Source organism: Diceros bicornis, chromosome 2 (genome assembly GCF_020826845.1).
Source record: "Diceros bicornis minor isolate mBicDic1 chromosome 2, mDicBic1.mat.cur, whole genome shotgun sequence".
NCBI classification, from domain to species: domain Eukaryota; kingdom Metazoa; phylum Chordata; class Mammalia; order Perissodactyla; family Rhinocerotidae; genus Diceros; species Diceros bicornis.
The window spans coordinates 58602193-58627702 of NC_080741.1; the positions used below are offsets into that span (position 1 = coordinate 58602193).

At 38.4% G+C, this 25510-nt stretch overlaps 1 protein-coding gene across 9 annotated transcripts in view; it reads right to left on the bottom strand.

The window, feature by feature from the left end:
- CFAP20DC (CFAP20 domain containing) overlaps positions 1-25510 on the bottom strand; it is a 226793-nt gene that overhangs the window by 47115 nt on the left and 154168 nt on the right. For 7 of the 9 annotated variants that reach the window (XM_058562112.1, XM_058562095.1, XM_058562100.1 and 4 more), the window contains 2 exons: positions 10738-10941; positions 1267-1328 (listed from right to left, as the gene is read on the bottom strand). In XM_058562112.1, the coding sequence (XP_058418095.1) occupies positions 1267-1328; positions 10738-10941 (266 nt within the window). Of the gene's footprint in view, positions 1-1266; positions 1329-9253; positions 9599-9792; positions 10211-10737; positions 10942-25510 lie in introns of those variants that run through there. The other 2 variants (XM_058562107.1, XM_058562120.1) reach the window with 2 other exon arrangements.

A 25510-nucleotide genomic window follows, 5' to 3' on the forward strand; every position in this document is an offset into this window, starting at 1 on the left:
CTGTCTCCTGGAAAGCAGGAATTGGGATTCAGACATAACCTGTCAGCCTCGGCATGTACTTTGCACTATAATATATAAAGCCAAGCTGTCAGACAGCCATATGTGACTGGGAACCAGAGGAAGCTGATGTTTAGAGAGAAGAACGGAGGAGACAGGAGGAAGCAAGCAGAGATGGAGCGAGGATACTGCCTGGCTGCCTCTCAGCCTTCCAGTTCCTAGTTTCAGGCCCCTTCTGAGGCCTGGCTGCCCTCAGGTTCCAGGATACAGTCCTGTATTCTTATTTAACAAATCCCTCCTGTCCCTCCCTCCCTCTCTCTGTTTCCCCCACTTTTAATACTAAGTTGTTTTTGATGTGCAGCAAACGAGTCTTAATTCAGACACTGTGTAACAGATACCACACCCTGGAGCCAGAGCTACAATGCTATTGTTGGTGTTTTGGTCCATTCCACGGGACAGCGGACAACCCACAGACCAGGTGAGCGAGCTTGATAATGAGATGCATTCCAATAACTAAGATCCTGTGGGTGGAGCTCAAGATAGACTGATTTTCAATTAATTCCTAGTATTTAATAAATAGTAATAAAGTGATACTGAAAGCCATATAACACTACTTATATTTCAAAACTCAAATTCAGATTTGCTTGTCTCTAATGAGCCTAAAATAATGAGGTTTTTCTATATTGACAAATGACTCCTATGTCAACGACATGTGTGGAAATGATGAAATAATTTTGAGACTATGAACTTATGAAATTATAAAAAAAGAGAATGGCTATTTGAATTCATATAAGTATCTTGATAAATTTAAAGGCACCAAGTCATGCAAAAAAAGATTCATGCCTAGAATGTACTAAACATCAAATTATCTATTAAAATGAAATATCTATGCAAATAAAATAATAGTGAAGAAATTAACACTTAAAGAGAGCTTGCTATGTGCCAGAAACTGTGCTAAGAATTTTTCAGGTATTAATTCATATGATCCTTCCCAAAATACTATGAGGTAATTATTATGCCTGAATTACTTGAGTTAAATGACTTGATCCAAGTCCCACAGGCAGAGGTGCTATTAAACCTAGGTAGACTGTTAACTACTACACCATAGACTAAATAAGAAAAGCAGACTGAACTAGAATTTCTAAAGGAAAGAACTTTGGAAGCTCTTTGGAAGTTTTGGAAAACAATTTCATGAAACCAAGAAAAATGCAAAATCTTCTAAATAATCTTTTTTTTTTAAAAAAAATTTAGATTATTAATGATTCTTACCGGGGGTTAGAAGGAGAAGGTGGATTCATTTCCTTCTGATAGTGACGACCCTGGTTGACAGGCTGTAAAAGACAAAACATTTGTGAGGTACTAATCAGCAGAATGCTTCTTACATTTGCTTCCATATACATTCTCATTACTGTAACTTTTTCCTGAGAATCTGCAACAAGGGGCTGGTTTATTTTACAGAAGAGTCAAAGGCTGTTTTGGAGATCCAGCAAATAACAAAGTGGTATATATGAGAAAACAGGTTATTTTAATGGCCAGTCACTGGACTAAATGGCATCTATGGTGTAATTAAAGTTCATGTGTGGAATCCTCCTCCTTGAAGAATTTTTATGCTGTTAACATTAGTTGATATTTCCAGATACAGCAAAACAAAGCAAGTTGTCTCATGGAATTAATGCTGCATAATAAGTATCGGCAATAACCCAGAGACCCAGAGATATAGAATATATATTTATATCTCAGTGTTATATCTAATGCAAGGATAACTGCTATTTTCATTAATGGAATTACACATGTAAATCCGAAGTCAAGGTGGTCATTTCCCCCAAGTGTGTAACAAAACCTCAAGCATTAATCAACGAACTGAAAAAAGTGATGCCAATACCTAAAAAAAAAGTGAAATCTCAATTGTTCCCTTCACAGGAAACCTTTAAGTTACTGTCTATCTCAAAACACAGCTAAACAACTACATCCCATGTAAGCCTTAAACACTTGCCTCTAACAAAAATGATGTTTTTCTTTTGTTCTATAAAGGAAGAAAATTCCATTATATCTGATAAGAATTATATTCTCAAACATCAGCTCAAAGTATTTTTCTTATGTGGTTAACAACCATAAAATTCTAATATGAAAATAATTTCTAACATTCTCATTTTATTAACCACTGGAATTTGGTATACATTTTTGAATTGCGTTTAAAGGGCTTCAGTTACTTCCTTACCCAATGGGGTTGGTGTCGAGGTTTTGCTACCCATAACGTGGCCCCACAGTGCTAACCCCAGTCGAAGAAAACAGTGTAGCAATGGTGCCTGTACATATAGAGCACGTATTCCTTATTTTCCACATATTTTTTATTTTGATGAGTCCTAAAATATTAACGATGTGGGTGATGGGAATTCTTTACAGTAAACAGTCTTCCTCCATAAATAAAGTAACACTCTTGGAAGTGTTCCTTTAATTTAAATCAAACACCCTGTCTGATAATCACAGTCACTTAGCCTGGCTCTCTGTGATGCACCATGAATTTAAATGTACTGTACTCAGATACTTTGGTAATTGAAGCAATATCAATGCATCACCATTTCAGTAATAAGAAACTACAGCTGGGAGGGCAGTGGAAGGAAAAACATGTCATGAGACATATTTGATTTCACTGGAGAAATAAGACTTTCAGCAATTTGCAAGTGAAATTTAGTTCTATGATTTAGGCTTTATTATTTTACAGCCAAAAAGGAATTAGTAAGCAAAGGCATAACAGGTTCTCCAGACCAACTCACACTGGTGCAGAAATGCTCCCGATAATACATTCATTGGTATTTGTCCAGTATTTCAGCTGTACTCAGGCCTCCAGTGAATGGACCTCCCCCTATTTACTTTCAGAGGCACTTCCATAACTCTAAGCATCATAGTCCTGATATTCAACTAAATTTCCATTTTATTATTTTTATACCATTAATTCTATTTACACCTGTCCCCAACCCCCTTATTCCAAATGATTTACTCCATCCTCTGGGGAACACAAATGGTTACAGACTCCCATCTCGTTTGTGACTCAGCTCTCACTTAGACCACACAGACTGACTCTTTCCATGTTTGCTCATGTTTATAGATCCAATGATACAAGAGTGAATAAGAACACAACCAATACAAGATTCACATTCATAGTGATTTTTAAGTGTTAGAAAATAAAAAAACAACTAGTGGAAACTTTTCGAAGTCGCAAGGACTGTTGACATGAATAGATAGAGAGGTAAATGAAAAAATTCACTTAAAATAATTGTAGGATAATGGAACTTGGTCTGAATACCTGATTCCTTTACTTAATTTTTACTATTGAAAACTAATTACCAAGTTGCTACCCAAAAATATTTTATTCAAGAACCAACTTAAATTTAATAATAGCATATCATGGCTATTATACATGTAACTGCTATAAACTGACTTATAAACCCCAACTGCTAATGACCCAGTTGGGGAAGGATGCAAGTTTTGCTTTGGGGTGGGTGCCATACAAAACTGGGTGGCCCCAATTCCTTTTCTCTGTACATGTCTCCCAATTTCACAATCAGACTGAGGGGGAGGAAGGGATTATGGCAATGATGCAGCTAAAAAGCTTCTTCAAGATATTTCAGTTCCCATAACTTTGCTTTAATGCTTTGAAAAGGCAGAGCTTTCACTTGGATGAGGTCTTTTTGCTTTCCTAGGCCCAAATCAGAATGAATGAGAATGTGCCTAACGGTTTCTAAAAGCTCTCTGAACATGGTGAGGTGGGAGTGGGGTTGGAATATGATGTGCTGTCTGAAGCCAGATATCCCCATCCACAAATAGAAATAGACATGTTTCTATATATATGCAGCAGTAAACCTATTTCTACTATTTCTAGGTAGGTAACATCCTGTGAAAGCACCAGTTAAAAACAATAAAATTGATTTTTGAATTCAGCCATATTTAGAGAATATCATAAGCAGCAGCAAAGAAATAGCAACAGATAGCTACAAATAACTATGACAATAATAATAATGGCAGTAACTGCTATTTATTGAACACTTACTCTGTGTTAAATCCTTGATAGATACTATCTCATTTGATTCTCACAGCAATTCTATGAAATACATAGAATTAACAGTTCCATCTAACAGAAGAGGAAATTCAGACACTGGGTGTAACCTAAGATCCTGATAGCCAGGAAACAGTGCAGCCAGGATCAGGCAGTCTGATTGCACAGGTTACCCTCTTAACCACTAGGTTGCAGTGCTTAATCCACCTCAGGAGTTCACCTAAGTTTTTGAATAACAGATATGATAAACTTAGTTCAGTTTATGGCAGGAAAAAAAAAGTGGTCCTGAATTACATTTATTTGAAATATATGACTACCTCCTTATCATAAATTAAATTCATCTGATTTCATTCTTACGACATGTCGCTATATACTTAAAATTAAAGAAGATAAGCTTTGCCACATTGCCAAATTTGGGACAATCATAAGACATAATAGACACTACTCTGAGAACGAGTAAAGTTTATTTCATGGGGTGACTTTCATAGTCACTAAACACAGAACAACTCCCACCTTTCAATCCTTTCTCCTGACAGCACAGACACTACACTGACTCTAACGTCAGTTTTCGTATATCATTTCGATAGTGGTATAAGAACATCTGCTCATCTGATTTATCCGCAGCTTAGCACAATCAACTACTTACCTTTTTAGTTCAGGAGGATTAAAAGAAAACTCATTACACACACAGAGAGCTGAGAAGTTAATTAATCTGCAGATCAGAACAAATTAATACCTATTAACTATAAATAGTCTCAAATGCCAATATATTATATTTTGAACACACAGCAGCCAGCCATCATCATGTGAAATGCTGATATGCTGATGACAAAAGAAATGACAACAGATCCTAGAAACCTGGGACCTCGTCCTTTTGGTGGTGCTGTTGCTATGCACTAGTGTTGGGAAACCCGCACTCCGATAAAATTAACCACCGCCGAGCGCACGAAGCTTTGCTTTTCCGTGATCCAGCCTAGTCATTCTGGTGTAAGGGAGAGAAGTGAAGGCTAAATAAAAGAACAGGAGAAAAGATAATCCTGCCATGTTAAAAGGTAAAGATAATATTTTCACGTTGTTATGTAAAACCCATGAAAATGGCAATAATGTTGCAAGGTTCATCAAGACCATAAATAACTTGTCTGAGAACCTCACCATATGCTTGTAATTTTAGCAAGTGCATTTTGCCTCGTTTTTCTCCAAATATTACGCTTTGCAGTGTGCCAAGTTGATGGATGCATGCGATGAGCTTTTTTTTTTTTTTTTTAAAATAAGCTGAGGAGACGTATGCGCTTGATATTAGATTATGGGAATTCTTAACTTGAAGGAATGATGGCTCTGGGGCATCTACTTACAGGGTAGCATGCACACCAGGCGTGCTTTTCTTGAATCTAGGTTAGAGGCAGGACAGAGAAATAATGAAACATTGAAATAATGAAATAATGCAGGAGTTCATTTGTAAAGCTCTGCGGGGGTCAGTCTGGACTTTAATGGCGAAGCTCACATAAAAACAAGCACAGCAGAACCTCTGCCCACCCTTACAGACCTCAGAGGTCATAAAAAGGGACACTGTCCTAGAAATCTTTTCTGATCACTCAAGTGGCCCTTTGAGGGGAATAATTTTGGGGGAGCTGCAGATTACAATCAGCTTGAGCTTACTCTGTTAGGCACGGGGCACATGCACTCCACGCACTCATTCAATTCTCACCACGCCAATACGAGGAAGGCCCTTTAGCATTCCAATTTTATAGGCGATCGTGCCAGTAAAGAGCAGAGCTGGGATTTGAACCCAGGTTGGCTGGTGCAGAGTCTACATTCTTTTGGTCATCCCATGAAGCTGTTTCCATTAACAGCTATTTCTTTTCCTTAAAAAGAAACCACACAGACACACGCACACTCCAAGACATGGTTTTATGCTACTGTCAATCAAAATCTCTCACCAAAATAAAATTCACTTAAAAATCCATTATAACCAACTCCTAGCTCCCTTCCTAAGGCTGCCTAGAGCCCAGTTTTTGAATAAATCTCATGAGGGCTACTCCTAACAGAAACCCTCCAAAACTGATTACTTGTAGCTGGGTTTCCACGGAAGTTGTAAAGTATTGTTTTAATTGAATTTGGTTCTAAGTTAGAAACTTTGAAAAATTTGTCTGTCAAAGGCCAATAGATTTCTCAGTAGGCTTGATTTATTTAGCAAGAGATGCTTACAAAAGCCAATTTGCTATGAGAAATATGGTTACATTTAATTACACTTTTAAATGACTAATTTATTATATCTAAACACCTTTTAAACAGTACATATTACTCTGAACTGCACAGATGCTAGGAAAGCTGAGGAATCAAAGCTGGTAGCAAACACAATAGATTTTGCTAAAAACTCTTCATTTTACTCTGTATAGCCTTTCTGGTTTCAGACTGCAATGTATGTGAAGTCGTTAGGTAAAGACGCTAAACTGAATGTGACCTGCCTAATTCTCCTTTTTTAACCATTGGTCATCCAGCTCTGCCCAGAGGGAGTTTTATCCTTTGTGCATATATTTAATACCTATTTATCAAATCTTGATTGTAAAATATTACCTGCATCATTCAAGATGTATTTAAGCATAGCAAAGCTGATGTTTATTTTGGAATTTTGATGAAAACTACCTTACTTTAGAGTAAAAAAAGGAATGTTTTAATATTATTGATTGATTCCTTCAACCAATGATTAACTACCAGCAGTGACTGGGTGTGCCTCATGCCAGTTCTGTGCTCGGCATGGTCCTGCCTTCAGGTAGCTCACAACCAGGCCGGGAGGATATTGGTAACAATGGTTACCTGATGTAGTAAGTGCTATCATGGAGCCTGAAGAAAATGGGACCCAGAGAAGGAAGCAGATAATTCTGTGCAGGGTAGCTGAGGGTCAGAGAGGGTTTCATGAAGCAGTGACATTTGAGTTGGGCCTTGGAAAACACAGTGTTCTAGGTAGAGAAGAAGGACAGAGGGTCTTGAGGAGAAGAAAGAACATGAGCAATGGCATGACTGACACGATCTGGACAAAAGGCATGGCACCGGTGGGCAAGCTGCACAGTGCAGCTAGAGTGTGGAGTAGTTCTGTGTGTATGCTGGGTGGGGGTGGGTAGTGATGGTGAGACACGCAAAAATTCATTTCAAGGCCTCTTCAAGGTGACGGAGAAACAAAGGCACTGAGAGGAGGTTATCTTGTGAAAGGAGAGTCTCCTCCCCCACCTCCACAGACTTAATTCTGTTCCTTTTCAGAACTTGGAATTCCTTTCCCCCTCTTCCTACATGGTGAGCTTGCACCCATTCTGGAACCCTGGCTTAGCTGTAGCCCTCCTGTGGAAACATCCCTGAAACCAACAGATAGAATTAATTGCTCCCTCTCACATGTTCCCCTAACTCTCTATCCTATTGTTACTCACTCCCCTGACTTAACGGTGAGCTGTTTACTATCTGCTTCCCTCCAATAGTGTGAACATCTCAAGGCTGAGTAAAGCCTTGTTTGTATCCCCAGCATAGTCCACAGCACATTGTACCACTCAAAAAAAATATGTGGAAAGAATTAATGTGAGACAGACAAGCTACACTGTGGTAAGAGTTATCATGAAGGTACTCCTGGATCTAGTGGCAGAAAGGAAGGGACATGTCTCACAATGAGGCTGGAGAAGGGCTACAGAAGGCTTTTGAGCTAAGTCTTGGGGGATAATCAGATATAAGGTATAACGATACGTGAAGAGTGCATTTAGGGAATTACAACCTGGACTAAAGCATGGAGTGAAAGGTGGGGAGCAGTGAGAGATGAGACTGGAGGAGGAGCAGGTCTCAGATCATGGGTGGCCCTGTACGCCAAACTAAAGAGGCAATGGGGAGTTACGGAAGGGCGTCATGCAGGGCAGAGATCAGATCAGATCTGGGCTTTAGAAAGATCACAGTGTAAATAATAAAGACAACTAATCTCAATTTATTAAATGATTCTGATGTCTCAGACACAGTGCCAAGTGCTTTACAAGATCACAGTTTGGATTTGAACCCTGGCAATTGGACTTCAGAGCAGATGCTCCTAACCGACAGGCTATGGTGCTTGGACTGGAGGTACAGACAGTAGGAGACTACTGAAGGAATTTGGATGAAGAATAAAGTGGCTATAGTATTAGGTAGGGAGGGTTAAGACGTACAAAGGAGAGAGGATTCTCGGGATTTGGAGACCAAGTGGGTATGGAAAATGGAGTAGCGGGGGGGAGTGGAGATGTCTTTCAATTTCTGGTTTGACTGTCAGTGTGGATGGTGGTGCCATCACTGAGATACAAGACAAGCAGGATATCACTGTGATAAATAAAGTTATGAATTCTTTCATTTCTTCTTTTTCATTGTCCCTGTATAACTTATAAAGAGAAAGGCGTGAGCTCTCAGAAATACCACAATGATTCTTGTAAATTGCTCTATTTAAACTCTATATGAGCAACAAGATGCAGAGTTCATTAAGGAATGCAATTTTCCATTTGGTGATAGTTCCAATATTGAAATAGACTGAATTTGATGCAATAATAAACATATCTTAGGAATACCAAAGGTAGGCTTTTCAATTATTTTCTCTGTCTAAAAAATAGACTGTTTTCAATTTCTCATTTGGTCAAATAGAGGGGTTATTAAGTTCATTACCAATGGTGTTATTTTTGGCCGTATACTTTCAGAGCAGAGTAGTTGTCATGCATGAGGACTTCAGTCCTTGCCAGAACAGGACAGTGATGAGAACACGGTATCCAGGGCAACCAAGAGTTCAGTGTTTTCAGTTCATAAATAATCATTCCTCAGCTTGCCTTTTGTAATGTTGGTCTCTGAGCTACTTCATGACAGAATGAGCTCGTTCAGGAGGCCACTGTTCTCTTTCTTACTTTCATTTTAAGTGACTGCTGAGGAATGTTTTATAAGAAAGGCAGTGCTTCAATTCCATTGTAAATTGCATTGGCAAAAATCTGCAACTTACTCTTATGTTCTTAGCTCTGGCTACTAGGATACTCTGAGGAACCAGCACGTGCCTATTTTTGCTGAATGAGTAGATACTCTTTGGCACCAAGGCTGCTGGAGGTATTATGCATGCTTGATTATTCAGTTTAATGAAAGCACAACTAAGGCAAGAGAAACCTGGAGAGTAGGCAAGGTGGGGATAAAGAACACTAATGAAAAATTAACATCATTTTTCCCCTACATCTCTTGAGAGACAATTTGAATTCTTCCTCCATGAAGACTTGTAAGTTCTCTCCAGAGCAGAAATCTCACCTTCTGCTGGATATGGGTAGCACTCACTTGACAATTAAGTCACATATCAAGAAGTCACCATATCATGGTGCTTAGGAGCTCAGACTTGGGGGTCATGCCAAGCTAGTTCTGAATCACTTTACTCAAGAACCTCAATTTTCTCATCTGGAAATGAGAACTCAATAGTGCTTACCACACAGGACAGCAGTAAGGAGTAAACTAGATAACACGTGTGCCAGGGCCTCCGAGATTTCTAAGATTTACAAAGATGGTGGAGACCTGGAAAAAAACTGGCTTTAAAAAGACAAAAAGAAAATTGCAAAATTAATAAATATTTAATTAAACACTTAAAACACAAGTTATCCCCTGTCAACTACACTTGAACCCAACCTTTATATAATTTTACATAAACATGAATTGAACTTACATAATTTTATATTTCTTTTCAAACATTATAAAGTAAAAGTTATATTTACTGTGGATAAAAGTGTATTTTAACATGTCTGATTTGATGTTTAACGTGGCCTTATAAGGAGATGTTCCTTGGGCCTACAGAAGTCTTAAAATGTCTCTAGGTGCTTGAAGAAATGGTAGCTCTGATTACCGTTATTATAATAATGATTTTATTCTTCTGCCTCATGACATTTCTTGTGCTGTGTAGGACTATTCTGTTGATGTTCCTGCTTTGTCATTCCAAGTAAGCCACAAGATCTTTGAGGACAGTATTGTGGAGAATGGACTGAGTCAAAACACTGGGCTCTGCTCTGTGCTCCACCAATGACCAAGTGTGGAAGCTTGGGCCCAGGATTTGGCTTCTTCACCTGAAAAACAGGAAGACTTTGACCTGCTCCGACTCCTCTGCCGGTCCATGGTGAGGATGATGGGCCATATTTAAAAGCGCTTTAACTGTATAAACACACAGGAAAGTATGAGCTGCTGAACCATCTGCAGTGCCTATCATGGCCCTGAGACACAGGGAGGAGTCAGTAAACATCTGGTGACTTCTACAGAAGCTTCTTTTCTGTCCTTATATTCAATCAATACTTAGTATATTGATAGTCTCTTCCTTTTTGTTCATTCATTTAACACATATTCATATAACACTGACCCCCTTCTATGTGCCAGGGCTTATGCTAGGAGCTGGGGATGCAATGGGATACCCCAAGTCTATAGTAAAATTATCCTTTTTTCTTTCAAAGTATGGCTTTATATATCACCACACAATTAACGTACATTATCTGAAGGTAAATAAGACAATTTCAGAAAAGACAATGCCCCCAGACCTAAAACGCTATTTCAGAATGGGCTCTGAATATTTCTCATAGGGAGTATTCTCATTTTGGCTCTAGTTTTCCCAGGCCAGGCTGGGTTTTGTTAGAAAGAAGCTTGCTCTCATTAAGGCAATAAACAAAGACACAAAGCCCTGGACTCACGGGTGGCAGACAGGAGTTCCAGGTGGTTGTGTCATCACTGCTGCTACTTATGCTGACATTACAGTTGTCAACCTGGGATGCACTCAGGCCATGGGAAGCCCCAGCGTCCTCCAGTTCTTCATTCTGTTGCCGCCGTAGGCTTGCCAGCATTTGCAACTCGGATTCACTCATCTGGCTGGGCTGATAGTTTCTCCAGTTATATTCCTGACCAAGACAGAAGAAAGTGACAGAGCAAAGGGTCACTTGGCCTTTCTTAATTTTACAGGATACCAACAAATGCTACTCCACAGCCTTGATCCCTTCAATGGCTCCCCACTGACGGAGGCCCAGATCCTTAGCCTGCCTTTATACAACGCCTACCCCACCTACCTTGCCTTTGCTCCTCACACATCAGACACACTGTCCTTCATTAAGGTCCTCAAAAGCATCAAACTAGGCTAGTCCCCTGTGCCCGTGTGCTGGCTAACTCCTAGGGGTCCTTTAGGTCCCAAATTGTGTGCTACTTCCTTAGGGAAGCCTTTTCTGACAGCCACAAACTGGGTCAGCTCTTCCACAAGACGTGCTCTCATGGAATCTTTTTTTTTTTTAATTTAATTAATTAATTAATTAATTTTTCCCCCAAAGCCCCAGTAGATAGTTGTACGTCATAGTTGCACAGCCTTCTAGTTGCTGTATGTGGGACGCGGCCTCAGCATGGCCAGAGAAGCGGTGCGTTGGTGTGCGCCCGGGATCTGAACCCGGGCCGCCAGCAGCGGAGCGCGAGCACTTAACTGCTAAGCCATGGGGCTGGCCCTCATAGAATCTTAAAGTGTTCATTTTTAGCATTTATCACAATTGCAGTTATGTAATTGTTTTTGGAGTTCACAGGTAGTCTATGAGCTCTACAAAGGCAAGCACCATAACAGTCTTACTCCCATTGTATTTCCCATGTCTGGTCCTCAACCAGTATTTGAGGATTGACTAAATAAACAAAAATTCAAAGAAATTTTTTTAAAAAGAAAAATCACCTTCCATAAAAAGGTCCAGTTTAAAAGGGAATTGATGCATTTCATCATTGTGAACACTATGACCAAATACATTCAACTTACAGTAAGATTGAGAATGACTAATGCTATTGGAAGCCATCAAATACAATGTGAACGGAAGATGGGAACATGTAAGGTCTGACAGCCAGAAAGACCTTGCAGCTGCGACAAACACTTAGACTGATAAGGACTTTGCACGGAATCTCAGGCACATTTTTTTTTCAAGAATACTACTACAAATCTTTAGAGGCTAATACAAATATTCTTTCAATGTACAGGACTGAAATTGGCATACGGAATTTTTAAAACCTTTCCTTTCTCTCTGGCCTCAACCAAATTTGAGAGCAAATGTTAATTTCAACATTGCTAAAATTTACGTATGAGCAGTGTGAGTTACATCCAGGATGACATATAATTTAAAAACAATTTTGAAGTTTTCTTGCATATCTGGAAACATTGGTTGTGCTCAACAAGGTTTTTTTCCATGACATAGTAGAATTTTTTAGATATACAAACCTCTACACTTACTTTCTTAGAGGACCCTTTGAGATAGCTACTGCTTTCTCTTGCTTCTTTTTTGCCTCATAGGGATGTAAAAAGTTGAGAAAATATAATTTTGAAAAAAATTCTTGGCATTCCTGTGACATTAAAAGCTTTTTAATAAAGCATTATCATCATCATAATTTGGGGGTAATGAAAGCTTGTGATCTAATAATGTGATGTGGATATTTTCTGGAAAATTGCTGGTGGAAACTCACTTAAATTCTTACAGTTCGTGGCTCCAGCAGCTTGGCACCCTGAGAGGCCATGCAATCTCTAATAGGAGATTTCATGAGTATTTAATATGCTTTGAGAGTTCTTGGGGCAAAACAGATATCACGAAGAAGAACAAAATTTACATTCCAATAAAAAACATTAAAAAAAAGAGAAGTAGAAATAATTTAAATTCAAAAGAAATAGTTGGGGGAAAATATACACAAGAAAAGATGCTCAACATCATTATTAGAAAATACAAATCAACAGCACAATGAGATACCCTCACATCCAGTAGGATGGTTATAATACAAAAGATAGACGGTAACAAGTATTGGTGAGGATGTGGAGAAATTGGAATCCTCATACATGGCTGGTGGGGATGTAAAATGGTGCAGCCACTTTGGAACGTTTGAAAGTTCCTCAAAATGTTAAACATAGCAATTCGCTCCTAGGTATATGTCCAAGAGAACTGAAAACATACGTTTACACAAAAATTTGTACATGAATGTTCACAGCAGCATTATTCATAATAGTCAAAACGAGGAAACAACTAAATGTCCATCAACTGATGAATGGATTTTTGTTTATCCATATAAAGGAATATAATTCAGCCATAAAGAGTAATGAAGTACTCATATATGCTCAACATGGATGAACCTTGAAAGCACTATGCTAAGTGAAAGAAGTCAGAGACAAAAGGTCACAGATTGTATGATTCCATTTATATGAAATGTCCAGAAGAAGAAAATACATAAAGACAGAAAGTAAATTAGTGGTTGCCAGGGGCTGGGAGGAGAGGGAATGGAGACTGACTGTTAATGTGTGTGAGGTTTTGGGGTGATGTAAATGTTCCTTTTGGTTGTGGTGATGGTTACAGAATATTGTGAATATACTAAAAACTCCAGAATTGTATATTTTAAGAGGGTGAATTTTACAGTATATGAATTATATCTCAATAAAAAAAAAGTAGTTCAGTAATCAGACATGAAGGAGATCAATTGCCTGACTTCAGGCTCAATAGCGAACAAGCAACATCTGTCCTTCACTTCAGTTTTTCTGTCAAAAAAATGGAACCAAACATTCTAATGTGTCACACAGGTATGTCATTTGGCTTGTCATTGCCAATACATGCTTTTACAATGAAAAAGGAAATTTTATTTTCTTTTTCACAATTTTTCTTAAGAAGAAAGCTTTAATATGTACTTTGATTGATTTATCCATTTAATTTATTAATTTAATCCACAAGCCTGTACTGTGCCTGAGGTACAACCCTAGGTGCTAGGACAGAAAAACAAGATAGAATGGGACAGCGGTTAAGACGGACAGATCTGAGTCTGGGCCTTAGTGCCACCATTTACCAGCTGTATGTGATTGGGCAAATTACCTACCTCTCTGTGCCTCAGTTTCTTCACCTATAAAATAGGAACCATAGCATATACCTCATGGGATTTTTTGTGGACTAAATGAAATAATGTATATCAAATGCTTAGCATAGTACCTGACAAACAGCTATACTAGGGGTCTCCAAACTTATGATTTGCACTTTTAGCAGAAAATATTTGAGTAACTACCTTCCAATATATATTTATGTATAAATTAGACACACGTACAACTCTATTAAAACAGTATGTATAGTATTAAACATACACCAAAAGAAAATAGAAATTAAAATCGTTGAGCTTTAAAAAATAAATGGAAATAGTTTTAAAATTTTCTTCCTGAAGCTCAATGGATTGTCATTGGTACACACCTCCTGGAGTGAGTACGTCCCTCTTAGAAGACCACCAAGTTGGCAATCAATATGTATGCTCCCTGTTATTATTTATTCTTTCCTCTCATTTTCTCTGTCCCTCTCCACCCAGTCTTTTGTCCATTCTGTACTATGCTAGAAGCTGGGAGTATAAAGAAAATAAGACTCACAGTCTAGAAAGGGAGATGTAACAGGTATTATATAACAGGGCATTATAATGTACCATGTGATCAACACTACAACAGAGGGATGACTAAGACGCTTGAGGAACGCAGCACAGAAGTGACTAACTGCCCAGTAGAATTAGAGTAGCCTCACAGAAGTATAAGGTGCCATTTGACAGTAATTAAATTTGTTGACAACTGAATTGAGTGGCCTTCAGAGGGAGTGAACGCTCTCCACCACTGGCAGTATTACAGCAGAGGCTGGGGAAATAATACCTGGCTGGATTATTGCAGTAATCTGCAGCGGTGGAAATGGATGGACTGATTGATCCATTAATTTATTCCTTACTGAGACCTTATTATGTGCCAGGAACTGTTGGTGCTAAGTTTGCTTAGAATGCTGTATTTCCATGATTTTATTTCATTCAACAGTAAAATGTATTCCGACAACACCCTGGAAGGGGCAGCCAAAATGAGCAAAGAAGCGACTTTCTCGAGGGTCATGAATAGAGCAACTGGTGGCAGAGACAGGTAATTAACTTGGTCCTCCGATACATTCTTGATTTGCAATCTCTTAAACCATTCAAAATCACCAGAAAGGCTAAGTCATTTATTAAGTTTTTCTTTAAAAGAAGGCTTGCAATAAAGTCTTCACAGTAAAGTGGACTCCAGCACAAGATGTCATCTAACTAAATTATGCAACTGCTGAGAGGCAAAGTGCCTTATGTAATTCTATCTCTAAAAGTCTTAAAATGTTATGTATAACCCAATTTCATCTCTTTTATAGGAAAGAAGGAAGACATTATCAATCAGGTTTGTTTTAGGAACAAAGCAATGGCTCAAGGCTATACAATTCACCTGTGCTAAGATTCCCAGGCAAGTCCTTTGCTTACGAAGCCATTCAAGGCATTCATTTTCACTGATTTTTCTTCAGACATTATTGGGAGCCTAAGACCGTGAAGCTACAAAGACAAGTAAGATGTAGTCCCTTCTTTCACAGGCCTTACAATCTAGCAGGGCAATTAAGAGCTATAAAGAAATGAGTAAGGTGCCAGCCCTGGTGGTCTAGTGGCTAAGATTCGGTGCACTCACGACTGTGGCCCAGGGTTCGTTTCCTGGTCAGGGGACCACACCACCTGTCTGTTGGTTGTCATACTGTGGTGGCTGCATGTTGCTGTGACGCTGAAAGCTATGCCACTGGTATTTCAAATACCAGCAGGGTCACCCATGGTGGACAGGTTTCAGTGGAGCTTCCAGACTAAGATAGATGAGGAAGAAAGACCTGGCCACCCACTTCCAACTAATTGGCCAAGAAAACCCTAGCAATAGCAGCAGAGCATTGCCTGATGCAGTGCCGGAAGGTGAGAGGATGTCGCAAGGAGACCGGGCAGGGTTCTGCTCTGCTATACACAGGGTTGCTAGGAGTCAGAATCGACTTGAGAGCAACAACAAAATAAGGTAGCAAATATTGAGGTCTAGTATTAATAATCACACAGAGCCTTGATAATGATTAAAAGGAAAACTGTTAACTCCAGAAAAATGATAAAACACAACAAACAAAAATAACCTTTCAACTTGATGCCCTTTGCCTAATCGCTTTTCTCAAGATTTTAAGACAGAATAGCTTAATCGATCAAATGTCTGCCAATGGAACTTCGTGAGCCTTAGATAAGAACAAGTTCTACTGAACTGTGGATAACATAAGGCTAAGTTTACAATGCTGGTGTAGAACCAAAATGAGACACGGCCATGGATTAAAAAAATCAGATGAAGAACCTCATTCTATTCTATATGGATGGGAGAGTAATAGAATTGGGATAAAATTGGGCCGTTATTCTCATTATGGAGCCTATAAAATCTCTGAGACTCTCTTTCTGAATCAAGTTTGCATTGTGACAGTGCCTGCCACCTATGGCATAGGGAGCATCATGTTGTAAAAACTCTTAATAAAAGCTCTACCAAACAATCTCCGACTCCGTGTATTCTTTTAAGTTACGCCAAGACAGAAAAAGTGCTACTGCAAAGGGGATGGTGGCTGTTATAATAGAATACAATATAAAAGGCAATCTGAGAAAAGGGAGATATACCAAATAGTCTGGCATTTCAGAAAAGAGAAGTCACTTCTTATAGGATCAGTCAAGGCTTTATGGAGGAGATGGTCTCTAAGCTGGGCCTTGAAGGATAAGAAAGGTGATATGACAGCATATTCTAACCATCAGGCAGGAAAACATGGGCAAGCTAGAAATATGGAGCTTATATTAAGAGAAAGCATTAAATAGACTAGAAATATTTATACATACTGTTTTAGAAATGAAATTAGTAATACTGTTCCAAAGTAACAAGGATGGAAATACCTAGAATTTAATCTAAACTTTATAAGAGCAAATGGCTTCCACTTCCCTGCCGAAGTCTTATTAAAAAGTCTAAGATTCTACCAAAAGACTCCCAAATGGAAACTACCCAAATGCCCATCAACAGCAGAATGGATAAACGAATGGTGTGATAGTCACACAGTAGGACACTATATACCAATGAAATGAGTGATATATGGAATCTCACAAAGGAAATGCTAAGTGAGAGAAGCCAGACGCAAGGGAGTATACATTGGTAAAACTAGTCTTGGGGTTGGGGGAGGTACAGTGGGGATAGTGACAAGAAGGGATGGTGACAGGAGGAAGCACAATGGGGCTTCTCAGGTGCTGGTATTGTTCTCTTTCTTGATTCGGATTGTGGTCACATAGGTTTGTTCAGTTTGTAAAAATGCATCAAAGTATCTGTTTATGTTACATGTACTTCTCCATGACCAACAACAGCAAAGAAGTCTAAGACTCAAAAAAGATTTCCTACACAGTGATTAGTTGTTAATCACTGACACCTTACTCTGGACTGTCTTAGTGCGGGGGGGGGGGAGCATTTTGTAAATGTGGCTGGGGAGTCAGTACTGGTAGTTTAAATTTGTATTTATTATTAAGAGTTACGAAGCTGTAATTAGAAAGTTTTGGAAGTTTTTTTGAACCCAAACATGACAGCAAGAAAAGTAGTAGAAGTCCATTTTCCAAAGCTAATTTTAAACTTTAATTGGCATTTTAATTTGAAGATTAATCTCTTCCCTATTGCTATTTGCAGACAGTGTTTAATTTCTACATTGACATTTAAATAATAGCTGATGGTAAATTAAATCTTGGGCTTCTCTTCACTAAGTAGCACTCTTTGAAGACTTGTTTCAAATTTCTGAGCTTCGTATCCCACACAAAAGTTTGTCCTGATTCATTGAGAATGCAGCCCATTAACAATAAGAATGAAGAGAAGATAGAAGCCACAAACACGAGCTGGAAGTGACATAACTTGAGCACATAACTCATTCACAGTATACGGTAGCTTTCAGCATGTGTCTTCACCATGCAAAGAAGTAAATCAAAACTTAAAGACCAAGCCATGGTACAACTTGAAAAACTCTGCTAAATTTAAAGGACGCTATGTCAACTTACACAGCATAAATCAGGAGCCAGGCCATTCAAAGGAACCAACCAGTCAGAATCTAGATCGTGCTTTATGTCAATGGCAGTCAAGTGGACCTCAGCGTAACCAGACTCAATGCCGCCCCTGAGATGTGTGTCACAAACATTTGGCATGTGACCTGGAGACACTTTACAACCTTTGACTCAATCTATACTTCACCATCTATGCACACTAATTCTCAGTAGAGAATTCTTGGGTGATTAAACCCAGTAGTGGCAAAATTCCTCGCAAAGAGATAACTTTCTATCTCATATATGTGGCTCTCTTGTGTGTTTTTTTTTTGGGGGGTACGAAAGGATTTTTAAAGAAAGACCTAAGACCTTTATACTGATGTGCTATATTTGTATAGAATACCCTTTTAATCCATGACCTAAATAGAAATATACTTCCATACATTTTGCCTTGATAGTCAGCTTGCTAATTTTCAGAAAGAATTCTCTGACAAATATAGCCAAACTCTTATTAACCTTAAAGTGAGCTGAAAAACAATTTGTAATTTTCCAGCACCTGCCTTCTGAGTTCAGAGTACCTCCTGAGTTTAACAATAAACTATAGACTAGAAGGAATCTAGGAAAACCAAATTGAACAGGTTTTATATTATATTCAAGGATATGCCATCTACAAGGAGACTATAGCCTCATATATGGGACAAGCATAGTAGCCATTCAAAAAATGGTAGTTTAAAACATTATTTAAAGAACCAGGAGGAAAACAATTACTGAGACTGCTTATAGACATGAAAATACCAAAGGTAAGCCAATGGATGTTTCTGGAGTGGGAAGATGACAACTTCAAGTAAGTTTGAACTGTTTTAGAATGTAAAACAGTTTGGTTGTAATACAGTAAAGACAGATATACCAACACCTGTGCATGTTTCTGTATACTAAAATACTGCAAAGCTTCAAGGGGCAAGAGAAGTTAGGTTGCCACGTGATTTTAATTGGGGCCTTTAATTGGGGGTGGTGGTCTAGTGTGGTGGAAGGTGCACCAGCTCTTCTGGCCAAAATTCCTGGGTTTGACACTGCTTTGTCACTTAATAATGTGAACAAGCTAAAGGAATAAGTAAGGCCTCTTGTGAGGACTGGAGATGGATACTGGAGACAAATTATGGGGCACCTGGTAGAGAGCCTGGCACATGGCAAGTACCCCAAATCCTTGAAGTCACAAACAACGTTCTTAAACAAAGATCTTGATCTCAACGTGTTTAGGAAATACCGTCAGCCTAGCACCTCTTACATAAAGCAGGAAAGTGGCAAGAACAATTTGCTCCTATTTAAAATAAAAAAATCCAAGACATTGAAGAAGATGGATTTCTTCAATAAACATTTGACTAATAGGATGCTAACCTTAGCATTAGAATATTGGAGAACTGACAGTGAAATGTTATAGTGTGTTGGCTAAACAACCAACGTATTTTCATTGATTCATACTTCCGATAGAGTCTTAATTTTTGTCAAGTCTTTCTATCTATAATTTCTGAAACTTTTGAGAATTTGTAATTGCTCCTCTTCATTAGAGTAACTGGCACATTGTTTGCATACCTAGCTGCTCCGAAATGGGATATCAAAATGTCCTAATGATTTTTGTAATTCCATATCACTGCCCAAATTTTGGACCATAATTCCATTTTAAATTATTTTAACATACTTCTACTCTAGACTGTTTTGTCTTGGTCAACAACTAAATTAGATACAAGATACAAAGAATGTGAAAGGAACAAACCACTCTGTAGCATCAGCAGGAGTTTGGACTGAAAAATATTCAAAATGAAGGCAGAGGGCTAGGAGAAAATTCCACCCGGGAAATTTCTATGCCTGATGCACACACTTTTCCTGGTAGCACAAATGCATTTAATCACCAAATTCTGTTGCTTCAGCAATATTCCCAGCAGTACACTGACAGATAAAACTGAGATGATGACCTTGTTTTTTCAGAGGCATGGAAAGAGCACAGTTTTGACAAACATCAAACATCAGACTCTTTTCCAAAGGCTATTAGGAGTGTCCAGCTTAATAAATGAAACATTCTTACCATGGTTAACACTATAGTTAATGAAATGCTACTAGTCCCGTCCAAGTTCAATTCACTCCATCAATCATGAAGCTACGCATCTACAATTTAGCTCTGGGATTATGGTAGGCACACAGAGGATGGTCTCTGGGGAACGACTGAGGAGATACCATGTCTTACTTCTAAATATTTTTCTCTCTTCAGTGTATCCTTGAGAAAATACCAATACGTTACCTGGCAGAAGCGACCCATTAATTTACTCTTAGGTTAGCCCTTGATTCAATTATAAACACAGGACAAGACGCACATATAGTTGTCACTTATTAAACAGTACCAATAATTAATTTCTGAAATTTTATTGAATTTGAAAAGGTTTGCTTTAGAATGCCAGGCTTACTGGTTTACATTTCTAACTCCTCAGAAATAGGTAGAAGAAAATATCCTGTCAGATTATAGGCTAAGTGTTCTACATGCACTGTCTCATTTAATACTCATAACAACCCTATGAAATAAGTATCATTATTTTCTCCAAATTTACAGATGAGGTAACCGAAGCTCAAAGATGTTAAGAAATGTGTCCCAGGTGACATAACTAAGAAGAAGCAAAGCCAGGACTCAAATCCAGGTCTGTCTGATTTGACCTGGTGCTCTGAACAGTGGCGTCCACTGCTCTTGACTTCTCAGTTTTGAAGAATGAAAATGTAGATAGACTTGACATAGAGCCCTGTTTGGGGAAGGCCCTGAGGGTGGCAATGGGGAAGGCAGCATACCACGTGGCCCAGGGCATGAGGCCAGTGGGCACTGTGGTTGGTGGAGGCTGCCAAAGGAGGGACAGTCACTCCTCAGTGAACCTGCGTAGTTGGGCCAGGGAGATGGACATATGTGTAATACACAGGGCAACCTGACCCTGAAACTGGTGTTTTGCAACAATGGAATACTGTCGTAGTTGAAGCAAGTCAGGAGTCTGAAAGACATTTATGAATTCTTCAAACAATGAGGTACTGTTGGAAAGACAGCTGCAAAGGGCACACTTGAGTGGCAAATTCAAAGAGAGACAGATGGCTTCCCTTTGAACAAAGAGTATTATATACCCTAGAACTTCACGTAATGGAACAATGCCTTTAAAACTCTAAAATAATTTACAAATTCATTTTCCTTTAAGTTCGTAGAGCACAAATTGCATAGAAGAGTAAACTTTCACTACTTTAAAAAATATGAGGATAGATATTCCCTATTCCAATACTGGGCTCAAGTTCACCAGAGAGGCTGTGAAACTAGTTCTTTTTCATTATCCAGAGGAAAAAGCTTGACAATTAACAGAAAAAACTTGCTCACATTATACCATGGCCTAAAATATCTTTAAAAGTGTCCTTCCATAATTCAGTTTTGATTTTCAAAAATGGAAATGTGAAAATTAAACACAAAAGTTATATATGATTCATTTTACAATTTCTTCCTATAAAAAGTCATGTCTTTTTTATAAAGAAAGTACCTGAATTCATAATTGGTAGCATATTTTGTCTTTCTTATTGAAAATAACCATTCTTCAATAAGCTCAAACTTTTTCTGGAATCACAAAGCCTTTTATATACATCTTTTTTGTTTGTTTGTTTGTTTAAAGATGCACATAACAACATGTGCAGGTTTAAAATGACTCATTCGAAATTGTTTGAATGCAGTTATACATGCGGAAAAGTTTAATTACCAGCTATCTACACGGTTGGAATATTACCCAGAGGGCTGTACTTCTTTCTTAATTAAAAATATGTGAATTTAATAATAGAGAACTCTATTAAAATATGAATAAAACATTGCAAGGAAGAAGTTTACTAAGCAGTTAGCAAATCAATTTCAGTAAGCGTTCCTTAAGATTTACTAGTACTCTTCCATATCAGAGGATTAGAAAGACAGTTTTTCTGCACCTCCTTTCGTAGGAGCCTTTAATTTTCCTTTGTCATAAAGTCACTTCATGTTGGCACTTTGTGAGATCACAGATTTTCAATGGGATGTCCACTTACAATTCCTGATTGCAGTACCTTGATGGCTAAGTTAACTGATGGCTCAGATCTGCCCGCAGTCTTCTGAAGCCCAGTAAAGGACATGACCATTCGCCTGGTTGCTCAAGTCCCAAACCTGAGAGTCATCCTTAATTCTGCCTGTTTCCTCTTCCCTGCATCCTGTCAGTCCTACTTCTTAATTATTCCAGTCATCTGCCACTTCTCTTCATCTCTACTCTGAACTATCAGAGCAATGCCTCAACTGCTCTCCCTGCTTCCATCCCTGTTCTGTTGCAGCCGTTCTTGACACAGCCAGAGGAAACTTTTTGAACGTAAATGTCATTGCCTTGCTTAAAACCTTTCACAGACTTGCCACTGAATTTGGAATAAAGGCCACCCTGCTCGCCATGGCCCTCCTGACCTTACATGATCTGGCCCCCGTTTCTCTCTGACCTCAGCCTCTTCTACTTTTCCCTTGCCCATATGTCCCAGCTACACAGGCCTCCTTTATTCCTCAAAGATGCCCATTTAGGAGCTTTGTACCTACTGTTCCTGATGCCTAAAACATTATTCCCAGGTTCTTTGCATGGCTGGCTTCATCTTAAACTTTAGATCTCAGTTCAAATGTCACCTACTCAGTCAGATAATATTTCAAGTACCTACCAATCCTCCCAACCCTGCTTCTCTATTACATCACCCTGTTGTTTTTCTTCCCATACCTTTATCATAGTTTATAATCATTTTATGTGCTTGTTTGTTTATTGTCTGTATCTCCCAACAGATATAAGAAGAGAGGCCTCATCTGTCTTGGTCAGTGTATCTCTAGCTAGTGTATCTGGAAGAATACTTGGCCTGATAGGCACTCCACAGATGAGGGGATGCTCTTACTTATCCAGAAGTAGAAGTAGAATAGCTGTATCCCATCACCTGAAGGTCCTTTATTTTAGAAATCCAGCTTAGGTGGTAGAAACCCCCATAGATATATATGCATATAATGTATATAGTCCAGTCTACATAGATGGACTATAATGCTAGACAGCACAGGTAATTTCACACCTGCATTCATATTCATATTAGATGGACTTCTAGTACCAGGATAATTCTCAAAACTTTCTTCTCACATCAAGTGCATTTCCTGTGAGTCATACTAGCAGAATCCTTCTAGGCCTGACTGAGCTGACTGTGTCTATGTTAGAATTCAATACTGGGGCCACACTAATTGAAGTATTAAATCTTAAATATCTTGAAAGAAAGAAAAGTTTTCCATTCAAATTAAATCAATTTGTGGAGGCAATTAGGTAAGAAAAAGAAATAAAAGACAGATTGGAAAGGAAGCAGAACTATCTCTATTTGCATTGACATGATCCTGTATATAGAAAATCCTAAGGAATTCACAAAAACACTATTAGAACTAATAAGGTTCAGCAAGGTTGCAAGATACAAAATCAATATAAAAATCAATTGTATTTCTATATACTAGCTATAAATAAATCAAAAATGAAATTAAGAAAATGATTCTATTCACAATAGCATCAAAAAGAATAAAATACTTAGGAATAAATTTAACAAAAGAAGTGCAAGACTTGTACACTGAAAACTACAAAACATTGCTGAAAGAAATCAGAAACATAAATATATGGAAAGACATCTCACAGATTGGAAGGCTTAATATTGTTAAGATGGCAATATTCCCCAAACTGATCTATAAATTCAACGCAATCCCTATCAAATCCCAGCTGCCTTTTTTGCAGAAACTGACAAGTTGAACCTCAAATTTTTATGGAAATGCAAGGGATCCAGCATAGTAGAAACAATCAAGAAAAGGAAGAACAAAGTTAGAGGACTCACACTTCCTGATTTCAAAGCCTACTACAAAACTACAGTAATCAAGACAGTGTGGCACATATAAACAAACAGAATAGAACTGAGAGGCCAGAAATAAACCCTTAGATGTATGGTCAACTGATTTTCAAAAAGAGTGACAAGACAATTCAATGGGGAAAGATAGTCTTTGAACCAATGGTGCTGGCAAAACTGAATATCCACATGCAAAAAAATGTAGTTGAACCCCTACTTCCACTATACCCAAAAATTAACTCAAAATGAATCATAGGACTAAATTTAAGAGCTAAAACCACAAAACTCTTAGAAGAAAACATAGGAGTAAACCTTTGTGACCCTGGATTAGGCAATGGTTTCTTAGATACAATACCAAAAGCACAAGCAACATAGGAAAAAAATAGACAAACTGGACTTCATCAAAATTAAAAACTATTGTACTTCAAAAGACACCAGCAAGAAATGAAAAGACAACTTATAGAATGGGAGAAAATATATGATATCATATATTAGACAAGGAACTTGTATCCAAATTCTTACAACAGGGGCCGGCCCTGTGGCTTAGCGATTAAGTGCACAGCGGCCTGGGTTCAGATCCCAGGCATGCACCGACGCACTGCTTCTCCGGCCATGCTGAGGCCGCATCCCACAAACAGCAACTAGAAGGATGTGCAACTATGACATACAACTATCTACTGGGGCCTTGGGGAAAAAACAAAAGGAGGAGGATTGGCAATAGATGTTAGCTCAGAGCCAGTCTTCCTCAGCAAAAAGAGGAGGATTAGCACGGATGTTAGCTCAGGGCTGATCTTTTCACAAAAAAACAAAAAAACCCAAAAAACAAATTCTTACAACTGAACAATAAAAAGACAAATAATCCAATTTAAAAATAGGCAAAGGATTTGAATAGTCATTTCTCCAAAGGAGATATACAAATGGCTAATAAGTGCATGAAAAGATGGACCATCTTTAGTCATTAGGGAAATGCAAACCAAAACCACAACGAGATACCACTTCACACACACTAGGATGGCTTAAATAAAAAAGACAGACAATAAGAAGTGTTGACTAGGATTTGGAGAAATTGCCCCCTCCCCCATATTGCTAGTGGGAATGTAAAATGGTACAGGCACTTTGGAAAAAAGTTTGGCAGTTTCTCAAAAGTTAAATAAAAAATTCTATATGACTCAGGAATTCCACTCTAAGGTATACAGTCATGCGTTGCTTAATGATGGGGATATTCTCTGAGAAATGCGTCATTAGGTGATTTCGTGGTTGTGCGAACATCATAGAATGTACTTACACAAACCTAGATGGTATAGCCTACTACACATCTAGGCTATATGGTACTAATCTAAGGGGACCACTGTCGTATATGCGGTCCGTCACTGACCAAAATGTTGTTATGCGGTGCATCACTGTATACCCATGAGGACTGAAAACGTGTCCACACAAAAACTTGTCCATGAAGGTTCATAGCAACATCATTCATAATAGCCACAAAAGTGGAAACAACCAAATATCTACCAATGATAAATGAATAAACAAATATGGCATATCCATATAATGGGTTATTATTCGAGCATAAAAAGGAATGAAATGCTACAACATAGATGGACCTTGAAAACATTATGCTAAGTGAAAGAAGTCAGACACAAAAGGCCACATACTATATGATTCCATTTATATGAAATGTCCAGAATAGGCAAATCC